General features: G+C 49.8%; 3 protein-coding genes across 3 annotated transcripts, besides 2 other annotated features; 1 reads left to right on the forward strand and 2 right to left on the reverse strand.

The window, feature by feature from the left end:
- Positions 1 to 197: 197 nt before the first annotated feature.
- Positions 198 to 238: a repeat region.
- Positions 239 to 2,203: 1,965 nt separating this feature from the next.
- On the forward strand, positions 2,204 to 3,367 carry FPSE_10237 (uncharacterized protein; the record flags this gene model as incomplete). Its single annotated transcript, XM_009263354.1, has 1 exon — positions 2,204 to 3,367. The coding sequence occupies one exon, from the start codon at positions 2,204 to 2,206 to the stop codon at positions 3,365 to 3,367; it is 1,164 nt and encodes a 387-aa protein (XP_009261629.1).
- A 580-nt stretch (positions 3,368 to 3,947) lies between these two features.
- Positions 3,948 to 8,063, reverse strand: FPSE_10238 (uncharacterized protein; the record flags this gene model as incomplete). The annotated part of the gene is made up of 1 exon (XM_009263355.1): positions 3,948 to 8,063. The coding sequence occupies one exon, from the start codon at positions 8,061 to 8,063 to the stop codon at positions 3,948 to 3,950; it is 4,116 nt and encodes a 1,371-aa protein (XP_009261630.1).
- Positions 8,064 to 8,893: 830 nt separating this feature from the next.
- Positions 8,894 to 8,922: a microsatellite.
- Positions 8,923 to 11,350: 2,428 nt separating this feature from the next.
- Positions 11,351 to 13,053, reverse strand: FPSE_10239 (uncharacterized protein; the record flags this gene model as incomplete). The annotated part of the gene is made up of 3 exons (XM_009263356.1): positions 11,351 to 12,387; positions 12,441 to 12,813; positions 12,874 to 13,053. The coding sequence occupies 3 exons, from the start codon at positions 13,051 to 13,053 to the stop codon at positions 11,351 to 11,353; spliced, it is 1,590 nt and encodes a 529-aa protein (XP_009261631.1).
- Between the last annotated feature and the right edge of the window lie 601 nt (positions 13,054 to 13,654).

Raw genomic sequence — 13,654 nt, forward strand, 5'->3', positions numbered from 1 at the left:
CGGAGGCGACGGCAACAATAACCAAAGACCGATGTCGTAACCCGGATACAAGGTAGGAGCCAGGTAGGTCAAGTTGCAAAAGAGGAGTAATAGAGCCGAAGCAATGACGCTGACAACAATAATTGGAGAGTGATTGTTGCGATAGGTAAGCTTCGCGTGCAGTATAGCTGAGGGAAGAAAGCGGAGTCAAGTTGACCAAAAGAAAAAGAAGCAAATAAAAAAAGAATAAATAAAAAAACAGTGCAAGCGCAAAACTAATATGTAGTCGCAAGACTTATTATTGATTATAAAAGTCAATGGTGGGTGCAGTGCAAATGCAGATGCAGTTGACTTTTTTTTTTTGGTGGTGATCGCCGGCTTCGAGAACAACAAGAACTGAAAGAAGCTCTTATCGTGATCGGGGCGCGGAAGGTGCTTTTTGTGCTTGTAGTAGCCTCAAAAAGGTGCAAGGTGGTTGCCAAGAGGGGGGAAGGGTTGTTTTTGGCTTGCGTGAGTGGCCAGTGCTGGGCAATCAGGTCCCAGATGGCAGCGAGCGAGCGAGTACCTAGACTCTTGTCTCTGTGTCTCTTTTTTCTTCTTCTGTTTGAACCGGGAACCGGAACGGAAGAACGTGGAGGGGGGGTAAGGGGGGGTTTGGCTTTAGGGGGAGTTTCGGAGCCTCTGAGGGAAAAGCGCGTGCACGTCAGTGAATTTTGCCCGGTCGGAGGCGCGGTGGTATTTATGAGGGAAGAAAAGAAACTCCGCTGAACCATCGACTTGTCTCTACCGGGGCGCGCAAACTTGGTAAGGGGAAAAATTTATTTGTCCGAGGTTTGTACTGAAAGGGGATGATGATGAAACGCACGGGCCAGCTTCGGTTCCCTGTCACGATGATCGCTGGTGGCTGGGGAACGCTGTGGCTGCGAGGTTGGGTGTTGGGTATCATTGTCATCGAGTTTGTTTCATGAGATTTGATCATGTTTAATATCGACAATAGAGAGTAATTACCAGAACAATCAGGAAGATATTCGAGTTGAAATTACAAAGCGTTTTGTCAATCTTATGCAGCAGCTCTAGAACTTGTAGCCTGATACAAACCTTATGGACCAACAAGTGTGGCAGACAGAGCCTGAGTATGATCAGAAAGGGAAGGTCTCCTCTATTCCGAAAGGACACGGATAAGATTACAGACGGTTCCGGATTACCTGTGTTTCCCGAGCACTGCGTCTTACAAGATGATCCAATTTAACAAAAAGAAAGGAAGAGGTCGCCTCGACTGAAGATGAAGCATGAATAGAATAGAAGTCCGAATAAGGATCAACTCATTCTTACTTAATGAGAAAGAAAATCCCTGGAAAAAAATGAGATATATTCAAGGTCCAACTCTTTCTCTTGAGGACACGTGCTGTAACTTTCGCGACACTTCTCTTACACGTTCGCGTCGCGTCGTCACTCGTCACCAACTCATCATGCAATAAACCATGATAGCTTACCACCGGATCTTAATCTTGTATCGAAGCTAAACCGCATCATGGTCCAGCCGGGAAACACGGGTCCGCTTAGAGGTGGATGTCATGTGACCCTGCGTTCCCGTTTCAAACAAGGGCAACGGGCTTTTACATGGCTTGTCATACCCAAACTTGATGTGTTTTCTGTACTCTGAGACGCAATTCCTTTGGAAATTGTGTTTGTTTGTGACTCTTTTTCTCATGGTAACGGACGATAGGTTGATCCTTCCGAGAAATGGAAGGAAAGTCTATCTCCGAGTCCACTATCTACGCAGTTCGTCCAATCAAGGTTGCGTTTGCCCAACAAGCCAATCACTGTAATTGAAAGGCTTGCCAAACTGAAGTTTAGATACGACTTCCTCAACGCCACTCATCAGTTGACATGTGGCGCTTGATGTGGCTCTAGCACGTGACACATTTCTAATCTTATCTCGCTGTGGGGCAACCACCGAGTTAAGCTCAGGTTCCAGAAAAAAAGTTCCTTCACTCGAGACTGAGCGACGGCTTCGTCAAATTTTCCAATTGATAACGCTCAACATCATTCTTTTCTCTCAATAATATAGAGAAACCGCGCTATCAGCGACGCAAAAGCCAACACTACCAGACTTGCTTCTCGATTTGAATCTCTGCCTTTGATTCCATTAGTATCCTTGCACGCGACCCGGCCATATTCCTTTCTGCGCCCGCTTAAACAACTTCGTATTCTATCCCCCATAATGTCGACAACAAAACGCAAGGCGCCGGTTAAGCTGGCTGCGCCTGTTTCTCGAACCAGCGCTCGAATCCCCAACAAGGCCGTCATCGACGAGTCAAAGACCTCTATTGCCGGCCCCGACGCCTACGGATCAGCCCAGGTCGAGACCATTGAGCTCTCGTCAGATGCCGACAGCGACGAAGATCTCTCCGACGCTGAGAGCCTCACTGAGGAGCAGCAGAAGCCCACTGAGGAAGCCTCCAACACAAAGCTTGTGAAGCAAAAGTCCAACGACGAGGCCGAGGACGAAGATGAGGATGGCGCAGCGCCTTCATTCGGAGAGCTTCTCCGTGTCGAGAACGACATCATTGATGTTCCCTCAGCTATCAACGGCACAATTGTTTCTCACTCTACGCGAAACGCTGTTGCGCCTCCCAGTCACCAGTCTCTTGCTACCGTCCTTTCTCAGGCTCTTCGCACCGACGACACAGACCTTCTCGAGTCTTGCCTGCACACTACCGATCTCGCCACCGTCCACAACACCATTGAGCGCCTCGATAGCGCCCTCGCCGGTACCCTTCTCACCAAGCTCGCAGCCCGCCTGTACCGCCGTCCTGGTCGTGCTGGTGCCCTCGTCGCTTGGGTTAACTGGACACTGATCGCCCACGGTGGTGCTCTCGCATCGCAGCCCAAGGTTCTCCAGAGCCTCAGCGGTCTGCAAAAGGTTCTCTCCGAGCGCGCAAAGGGTCTCTCCAGCCTTCTTGCCCTAAAGGGTAAGCTCGAAATGCTCGAGTGCCAGATGAAGCTCCGACGCAGGGTTTACAGCGGTCTTAACAACAGCGGCGACTCAGACTCTGACGACGATGAGGATGTTATCTGGGTTGAGGGTGAAGACGAAGCTGCACGCACACCTGGCCGAAGGCGCGGCGCCCTGGATGGTGATTTCGACGATTCAGACGATGACGTTCCCATCACCAACGGCTTTGTCGGCGATTCTGATGATGAGGAGGAGTCAGCCGGCGAGGAAGCTGATAGCGATGCCGAGGAGTCCCTCGACGAGGATGAGGTCAACCACGAGGATGTGGACGATTCCATGGGCGAGGATGAGGAGAGCGATGTCGAAGCCGCAGCTGCACCACCGTCCAAATTGCAAAAGACTGCCTCCAACTTTAGCAAGAGGAGATGAATGGATCTGGACGAAAAGTATGTAGAAGAGTGAAAAAAGGGGGAAAGGGGGGATAACGGCTTGTTAACATCCTGGCGTTGGTCTTTTTAGACATTGGGTTGCTTTGATTTTCCTGTATCTTTGTTTTGGCAATATGACGAGTTGATACCTCCCCACACTCTGCATTCGCTTCTAATACACGGGTTGAAAGCAGATTTGTTCATGTCATCGTTCATGTTCTTGATCTTAAAAGTAGATGCCACCAGAATACAATTGTAGAAACAGACATATTATGAATGAATAAATTGTTTCCTTGTTTTAAAAATAGCTGTCCTTCCAGCTTTACAAGTATTCCCAGCGCCATGCCATGCTAGGTGCCATGCTGAACGAGAAAAAGCAAAGTCCCTGAATATGTAAATACCGTCCATCATCTCCAGTCCTCTATCAAGATACACCAAACACCATATCGATAGCCATACCATGCGCTTTATTCCCCGTCTTCTATGTTTCCTCAAATGTATTAAAACAAAATTGTGATTTAAGAGTTGTCTCTCGGTTGGGTTAATGACTGTTTCGCGTTGAAACAGGCAAGTCAAGTTTCTCAAGGGAGAACACCCTGGCGCCACTGTTCAATTCTGTTGGTAGGGCCAGCTTGACCAGGCATTGGCATACCAGGCTGCATCATGTTCCCACCATAAACGCTCATACCGCCAGCGCCGTACCCAGCTGGCTGCATTGGGGTACCGTATGTGCTAAACACGGCACTCTTTCGATGGTTAAGAGCTGGCTGGTTGAAAATCTGGGTATGAAGAGCTGGCGAAGACATAGCAGCTTGAGAGTTCTGGCCACCAAGGCCATTGTTGAAGGTACCGCCACGGTAACCGCCAGAACTGGCATTGCCCGCTTGTCCCAAAGCTTGAGGCATTTGGTTTCTGTAGGCTGCCATCCTCGCGTCACCTTCTCTGACTAGTCTTCTCTCACGCTCAAGACGCTCGCGCTCTGCCATGGCCTCATTCACGCTCCTCTTAGGATGAGCAGAAAGAACGCTCGACATCTGATGCATGTGACCGTTGACTCCAGGTACTGGTACTGGGGGCTCCTCAGAAGTTGCGCTCAGCTGGTTGAAGCTCATTTCCCGTTCACGGGCCTCACGCTCAGCTTGCAGGCGACGGCGGCGTTGACCCAATGTTTCCTCCTCACCAGACTTGGGCTTGCTCTCCTCCTCCTTCTTTTTCTTCTCCTCAGGGTCCTCAAATTGGTTAAGAAGTTCAATGGAGAAGGCACCACTGACAGCTCGGGCCTTAGGCAACAGATTCTCGGCCTCTTCTTTGGCAGCAAGGCGCTTTTTCCTGTCCGCAAGTGTCTCTCCTTCGAACTCATCATCGGGCTCGGGAGATGCGTTCTGCACAGAGTGAGGTGTTGTAGGGAGATAATTAGCACTGAGGTTGTTCATGCTTGGTCGGTTGGTGATAACCATAGATCGAGGATCTTGACCATGGAGGCGGGCCCGACGATGACTGAGGGGTTCGTTCTCTTCCATCTCACGACGCTCCATCAAACCTATGGGGCGGTTGAGATCCATAACATTCTTTGCGCCCTGGTTGCGGGCTGCGATGACAGCTAGGGGTATATCCTCATCGTCAGAGTTCTCATCGACAGGCTGTGCTTGACCCTCTTCCCAGGCCAGGTTGATACGCTTGGTGTTCCTTGCTTTCTTTTGGGTCTCGGCAACAGCATCCATCTCCAACAAGGTTGCGTGCATACCACCCGGGAATGTTCGCTGGGTACGCTCCTTCTGCTGCTGTTTACGTAGCTGGAGTTCAGCAAGTAGTGTTGTTGGGGGCCCATGGTAGCCCTCTTCTTCAACCGAAGCATCAGAATCATCGTCCTTGACACCCTGCTCATCATCACTATGCCCGTCCCCGCGACCATCTACGCTGCGAGCCAAGCCGTCGTGCTCAGCAGCGTTAGTGTCTGCGTTGACTGGTCCCAATCCAGACTCTGATTGGGCCTTTTGATCCTTGTTGTCATCACTGACATGACTGTGACGTTTGCCAAGCCACAGAAATGAAGAGCGTTTCCTGGCATGCTTTTTGTCAGGTTCGGGCTGGAGAGCGGCGGATGGAGCAACCGATGCACGCTTCTTTTCCTTGCCGTAGACCTCCTTTCCGAGCCTGCCGGCACGCTCGTGATCGGTAAATGCACTGACAGGCGCATTGGCAGAAGCGTCCAGAATACTTTCGAGGGTGGCCATTGCTGATCCGTCCTTGACTTCGATATCTGGCTGTGTGTTATCGGGGAGATCAAAGTAGGCACTTGCTCTCAGTTGAGGTGGCAGATTTGACATTCTCGTGTTTCGGTCATCAGGATTCTTCTTGGATAGCTTCTGAGGACGCCTCAATGTTTCAACCGACGAATCAGCAGTGGGTTCAGGTTGTACAGCAGGGGCGGCATCATGCTCTGAGTGCACAGAACGAGCTGGATCTGGTTGTTGACCTAGTTCCCTAAGCTCATCAGATGTCAGGGCAATGAATGATGCTCGGTGACCAGCAAGAGGATCGGGTAGCCAAGAGTCTCTAGTTGTATCCCGCTCTGGAGCTGGAGCATCCATAACCTGCGATTTTCTGCCACCGTCAAACATAGCACTCATAACCTGGGAGCGTCGCTTGTTCCTCTCGTTGGCCTTGGGCTTGTTCGAGAGCTTGGGGGGCAAGTTGAGCATAGCAGGGACACGAGCTGGGTAGTAGAGCATCTGTTGACCCGATTCGGGGTCCATGTACGATTGGGGCCGGATGTCTGGACGTGGGGCGGGTCGGTGTGCAGCTTGGTGTTGAGGTTGGGGCTCTACATCGTTCGGAGGAGCGTAAGGATCATCTTGATCGGGAACCCAGTGAACACCATCGAAATCGCCAAACGCATCTTGACATTGTTGGAAGGTTGTGTCTGAGTGCGAACTTCCGGGCCGTTGGGGATCTCGGGACTCCTGGTGACCAGTATTTGCACCGGCATGCGGGCGTTTTTTTGTGGCATCCATAAAGTCATCATCTCCCATCATGTTCTGGAAAACATCTGTAGCGGGCATGTTGGCGTCACGGAGCTCCTCAGGTAATAGGGAGTCGCCCTCAGGGTTCTTGGCAGGGGCCTTGTCAGCCATGTCGAGGACGTCTTGGGTTAGGGCAATAGGTTCGGATTCTGAAATCTCTGCAAGAGAAACCTTTGTAGAGCGAACACTCCTGACAGATGCCTTGCCGGGGCCGTGTCGTGATAAGACGGAATCGAGATCAAAGTCTGGTCGGCCTGCCGAGTTCTTGGATCCTGATCTGAGTCGCCCGGTAAAGGAGTGGTTCGGAGAAAGTACGTATCCAGCGGGGGAATAACCACCGTGGCGTGCAGCGTTGTTGGTTGAAACGATGGAGGAAGCGATGGATGGATGTCGTCTTAGTTGTTCGACAGCGGAACCGGGATTGTTGGTGTAATCGTCAATGGACCCTGAGGCTTTGAGACTGGCAGCAAGTATAGAGGAACGTCGACTGTCGGATCGCTTTAGTTCAGTGTGTAGATCTCGGATCGCATCGTCGATGGAACTTGTCATAGACAGCCGTTCGGCAGTCGCTTCGAGTTGGGCGATGTTACCAACGTAGGCTCCGGATCGTGCCTGGGAGGTAATGTCGGGAGTTGGATGTTTGATATTAAGGGATGGAGAGTCGGGGGCGGTGTGGACGATTGGTCTTGGCGTCGGCCTTATAAAACTTGTATCAAGTTTGATGCCGCTTGACCGAGAAGAAAGGGATGTATTGTGTGAGGGAGGAAAGCCGTTGTCGTGTGAGGAATGATCGTTGCGGTGTCTTTGATGCCCAGGGGGGACAGAATTGTTGCTAGTGGAGGTGGTACTGGACATGGCCCGGGTGGCGCTTTGAGTAGCAGTGTAGTGGCTGCTTGTCTGTGCGGGTGCTGTGGCTGTCCCTCGCGCAGGGAGCGCTCCCGCAGATGAGGGCCCTGTGGGTGCTGAAGCAGTCTCGTATTGACTGTAATATCTGGTCGAACTATCTATTCGATACTCGTGCTGATCGGAATGAAGGCCCCTGAAACCAAGAGCAGGGTCGGCGGCGTTTGATGGGGCGTTGCTATTTTGGGAGGACAAGCCTGTCGTATTTAAAGCAGACGGCGAAATGACTTTTGGCTGCGCTTGCGATGCACCGTTTTTCGAATGGCCTGTTTGGGCGATTTCTTGAGACTTGTAGCTCGATTGACCACCTAGAATTAATTGTGAATTGGAATCCTTCCCAGTTGAATAAGGAACATTACCATCGTCAGCGGCACGTGTCGGTTCGGCGTTTCCGTCATCTGCAGTCTCTTTAGGTCGAGGAAGATCTGCGCTGCGCTGGCTGTGGGTGCTGGGATCTTTAGTTGTAGCAGGTAACTCCACTGAATTCGACGGTGATTGGTTGGATGTCGCTGCGGTCTTGTCGACACTAGCTGGAGCACTAACACTGCCCGCCTCGAGACCAGTCGAGATGCACTTGTCAATGTCGAGGAAACATGAGTCGTCCATCATGCTGAGTGGTGTCGGGTTTTGGTCGGCCAGCGACTGAATTGAGACCAGCTCCGGGCTTGTGGTGAGGGGAGTTGAAAGAGGAGAAGAGAGGAGGAGGGATGCGTCTGGGGCCTCATCGATTTCTTGGCCGTCATGGGACATCGTCGCCTTTGAAGAAGTCATGATGACTGATTGGTGAGGGTGCAAGTCGATGCGATCCTGCGCCAACCGAACGAGGCAGGGAAACTGGCGCCTTTGTGTTGATTCTTATCACCAAGGATGCGGCGTGCATCCAGATTGCGCTGGAACAGGCAAGCAAGTGGATGAAAATAGACAAGATTGGCGGAGATTCGTAGAAAGTACCCGATTCTGAACGGCACAGCACAACAGCGAATGCACAATCAGTCGTTATCGAGCTGCAGTTGGAAGTGTGGTAATGTCAGGTCACGGGCGAGCATCCCATGATATAGTGAGTTGTAGTCGGTGTGAAGTTTGAAGATAGCTGGCTGCAGGCGTCGCAATTTTGAGAGTAGCTTTGTGATAGCGGGAAACCGGTGTCAAGGATTGAGGGGTTCGCGCGCAGCACTCCAGAAGCTGTCGAGATTATCGAGACAGCGCGGCAGAGACTAGAAGTAGGATTAGACTATACCCAAGTCTGACGGAAGACGGATATTAGAAGGAGATCCTTGCTTGTGTACAAGCGGGAACAAAGCGGGAAAGGAAAGGAAAGTGAAAGGAGGATGAAAGTCAATTTGGATAGAAAACAAGACTGGAAGGACTGAAAAGTATAGGATTCTCTGCATCTGTGGTGCAGCACAGACTGGCACTGACAAAGAGGACGATTCATCAAATTGTAGTTTTAGTGTAGCGTGCACAAGCCAAGGTAAGGTAATCCTGGTGTTTCGCTACCAACCGGGGCACGTCGCATGGAAAGACAGGATGATCCCAGGTACATGCCGAGCCAAAGCCAGGCACAAGCGGAAAGGCCCGTAACATAAGACAGACAGCAGATGTGAAATGAGATGAGATGAAACGAGACGAGGGGGAAAACGTGGCTATCAAAGAAGAGACCGTACCTGACAGAGAGAACATTCGCACTTGCATTTGCATGCGCAGTGTAACAAGAGACTGACTGGCTTGCAACAGCTTGACTGAACCAAATCAATATAAAATAAGCAACCAACCAAAATCAGGTGTTGACAAGTGCAGTGCACGGTCTGATCTTCAGGTAGGACGGGACGCAAGACCAAAGCGTACAAAAAGCAAAGCACGAAATAAAGGGTCGGTCAAGGTGGTACGAAAGCAGGTAACGAGAGCGAAAGAGAGAGATTTGATTGTTGGACAAGAAAGACAGACGAATTGGTCTTGATGCGAGAGAGACAGAGAGTGGATGTCGTTGTGGTGGAGGAGGGAAAAAGTTGGAAGTTGTTTGTTTCGCCCGTTTGACTCAAGTGGGACAAATTCATCGATTAAGTCAAGACCTCTTTTCTCTCTACTCGAGTCGTACAGTTGCATCAGAAAGCTGTCGGTCGTTGACTAGGGGAAAGTAAATAATGGCAAACTCTAAAAAAGAGACAAGAGTGAGCTCTTGGATGGGGTTGGTAGATTGTCTGTCACACATCTACTCTACATTAAACTACTCTCTGTAATTAACTTTTGTTTTACCTGCAGCCGCCTGGATAAATAAGCCTAACTTTAACATGCCTCTAAAGGCAAGCCACTGCATATGTTGGACCAGAAAATAATAAGGCTTGCAGCTGAAAGATGCATCAACCAGTACGGCACTTCCATGATCAGCATAGCCGATGAAGTCTACATGGTAGATCATGGCGAAAAGCAACGCGTTTTCTTTCGGAATTGAACAAAAAATCAGTAATGACAGACGCTCCGGATCGCGATGCAAACTATGGGTCTTTTCTCTCTCTTTTGTTACCTATTATTCGATCGTTGTAACCTAACAAGCATCGGAAACCTCATCGTATCCACACAAATCATCCTTCTCTCTTAGCAGTGACCAATGATCTAACATGGTAAAAAAAGAAACGAACAAAGAGAAGACTTTTCTCTCTCGGCATGTCTCACTTTCCACGTTTCGCTTGCGGAGACTTTTGTGCTTATCCCCCAGATTCTCTCTCTTCATGATCAACAAGATGGATGTGTTCAAAGTCACTTTTTGAGAAAAGAGACTGTTGTTAAACATCCAATAGTCTTGCCCAATCGAAAACTCAATTGGATTGATACCCACCATCTTGGGCCACGTTCTGCCCTGTTTTTGCGTCTGTTCCCCGGAAACGGCAGAGGATTGATTTCATGGCAAACGCCAACTCTACCTACCGGAGCCCACCTTTAGCCAGGTTTGCAGTCCTTGTAACTCATGGCTTGCAGACATTCCCATAGGTTCACATGCATCTCTATTCCAGTTTTTTCCCCCTAACGCTAGACTCCGCTCTACCTTTCATAAGCCGGAGGCATGGCTTGGCTGAAGCAATGGATCTCTACCAAAGTACGGTGTATTATGCAGCAAACCAAGATATTGGTCAACTATGACGATCCCAAGCTTCAACCTTGAGCTCATGTCTTGCTGTGCCGCTCCCAAGGTGACCTTACAAGGCGAGTGAATCAGCGCCAAGTCACATCTTGTCTTATCAGTACCAAGAATGCTGCAACATCTCGATCATCGACAGGGGTTTTAATGGGCACACCAGACCTCTGGGCCATTTCGACAGGGATCAATTTATAGCGGTCTCAACATCGAAACGTCTCTATTGATCACCAACCGTTGCTAAGCCTCAAGAAAACGATAAACCTCCTCCCCCAACGTCCCCTCTCAACAACTGCACTATCTGCCGCCCGCTGGTTTCACCACCTCTTTGCCAGCCACTGTTGCACAAAACACACTCTGTGGCGTCCCTGACCCCCTGGCGCCCACGTTGAATCCTTGTTAATCAAACGAGTGAACACGCAGGGGAAACGTTGCGATTTGGTCATTTCATGCAGGGGCATGTGGTCCTCTGCATCGTTGACTGCTACTCTAAAATGAAGGGCACCGTAAACAAGAAACAACAGAAAACTCAGCGTAAGGAATATTATAAGGCGCTCCGAATGGTAGAGTAACATCGCGAGTTTATTGTTACAGTCGGCATCTTATCCCATACCCGGGTTGGTAGTTATGGTTCGTGTGAAACGACAGCGGCAGTTGTGGTCCCGTTCCGATGCAATATGTAAGGTCTGCTATTCAATTTCGGTGATATTTAGGGTCTTGTTTACTCACCAATGATCCTTGACTAATTTCACTGCTCGATTTTCGATAATATGTCAAGTAATATTATTCCACCGACTATCCGTGATATAGAATTTAGACAAATAACACGCTGTATTCAATGCCGGCTTTGTATCAAATGCAGCCCTATTATTCATCGCTCCAAAGTTGGGTCCTCAATCCCCGAACTATCCACCAGCCGAGATACACTTCATGCTGAAGTCTTCGCTTCTCGATCCCTCTCCGGCTCTTCCGTTGACCGTTGTGGGTTCTCCAATCTCTGCCGCTCCTCCATTGTAAGGTCGCTCTTAGCAGACCCGATGTTGAGGAATGGAATAAATAGTAAAGGAATACTTGCCACACCAAATGCCAGCCAAAATGCCACCTTGTAACTTTTTCGAAGCCCCAGCTCTGACGTCTCTGCAACAGCAATATCGGCAATACCGAGGAAGAAGCTGATTCCTAAGAAAAGAACACTGTTGATCAAAGCGCCTGCGAGTCCTTGTCGATGACTCGGCATGTTGGTTGTCAAGAAGATGTTACTGACTGTGAAAGTGATATCGATACCGAGAGTGCAGCAGACCATGCTGGGGAATACCCATGCCCAATAATTCGGGTTTTCGGGCATGAGCGCGAACAGCAACATGCAGATGGCATTGGCCATGGACGAGATGAAAAGTAATACGCGGCCTGGTAGGAAGTGGAGTGTAAACCCTCCTACGGTGCCGATGATGAGACCACCTACACACATGGGAATATACCAGACAGCCGTGGTGAGCGGTGATTTGTGCAGCACCAATTCCATGTAGAAACTCGAGTAAAAGAGGAAGAGTCCAAAGGTACCGAAGGCCATGAAGAGAACGGCCAAAAAACGCTTCATACCCTTTGGTTCAAAGAGGTCGGCCGGCAGTAATGGAACAGGAGCCTTGCGGGTCTCGACATACCATGCGGCTGTCAGGAACATGACGCCCAGTATCAATGTCACGATGATGTACGGCGTCGCCCAACCATTGGGAGCATGAGAGCTATCGGTCAGAGAGTAAACAATGAGGAGAAGGCCCGGCACGATTGTTCCAACTCCCCACCAGTCCATGGGGATATCGACCTTTCGATCGCGGTAGTCGAAGGGGACGGCGACCAGTGAGATTCCACACACAACGGCAAAGATGATGGTACCAATCCAAAAGTACCACCTCCAATTGAGAAACTCTGCGGATAGACCACCAACAAAGATGCCCAAGAAGAACCCTTGACTAATATTAGCGGTATTCTATGTGTTTTGGATACATCGCTCAACCTACCGAGAGGCGCGAAGCTACCATACAGAGCAAAGACGAGGTTCTTTCGAGGTCCAGGACGGTATATTTTCCCCATCAGCATAACGCCACCAGGTAGGTACGCAGCAGGACCAAGACCCTGCAGAGCTCGGCAGAAGATCAGCATCATGTAGTTCTTACTGAAGCCTGCGATGAGAGCCCACAGAAAGAACCACAATAGACCAGCGTTGTACACCAGATAGCCACCATACATGTCACCCAATCGACCCATGGGAAGCAGCATGGCACCCGTGACGAGGGAGAAGACACTTGAAGGCCATGTCTGCGACGCAGCAGGTATTTCGAGCTCTTCAGACAATGGTGGAAGGATGACATGGAATCCACTGACGAAGAATTCCTGATGATGTCAGTATCTAGAGGCGTTATCTAGAAGAAGGTTGAGTGGAATACAACTTACTGCCAACAGCATGGAGCAGAATACAGAGAACCCAAACCCTAGTTCAGACCATATCGACTTGAACACTTCTGGTCGTTGACGGCCGAGTTTCTCAACATCAACTGACGAATCCCGGCTTCCATCTCCGGCCCGGACACCGGTGTTTTCTTCGTCTGGCCGGCTCATAACGTCTGCTGCCATTCTGAACAAGAAACAAGGGGAAAACAAAACGTTATATTCACAATGTGTATATTGAAGTCTCAAGCCACGGATGCAGGAAGAAGATATACATATTTACTTTACAGTTCCGATTCCAAATCTCGGTTGCATCTGTTGTTCTTGGCGAACAGGTGTGGATCTTCGATGTGGGAAATAATTGCCTCCTTGGGATTAGCGGACTTACCTTATCCTTCTCAAAACCCGCTGACAAAACGGAACCCTGAACCTTCGTTGGGTAGAGGATGGGAGTGACGCCCGAGGTGATGACATTTTGCTACCATGACGACCGAGTCGTGGAGTTGAGTGCATAAGATGACGACCTCGACTGGCAAGCTAAGGGGTTCTGATGTGATATTATTAATTGTTTCCGATTACACCTTAAGAGGAATACACATTATTAAGCTTATTGCAGAGTTCAGCGTTGATGGGAGACAACCTACAGCTTGACCATCATGGTCGATGCTATATACTAATCTTGGCCGACAGTCAAGCACATACGACCATACCTATCAGAGAACTCGGGATCCCGTCCGCTCTCCCATAGATAAGCTGGTAAGGGGCGGATTAGTAGTTGGGTCGGTGA

Source organism: Fusarium pseudograminearum, chromosome 2, assembly GCF_000303195.2.
Source record: "Fusarium pseudograminearum CS3096 chromosome 2, whole genome shotgun sequence".
Taxonomy (NCBI): Eukaryota; Fungi; Ascomycota; class Sordariomycetes; order Hypocreales; family Nectriaceae; genus Fusarium; species Fusarium pseudograminearum.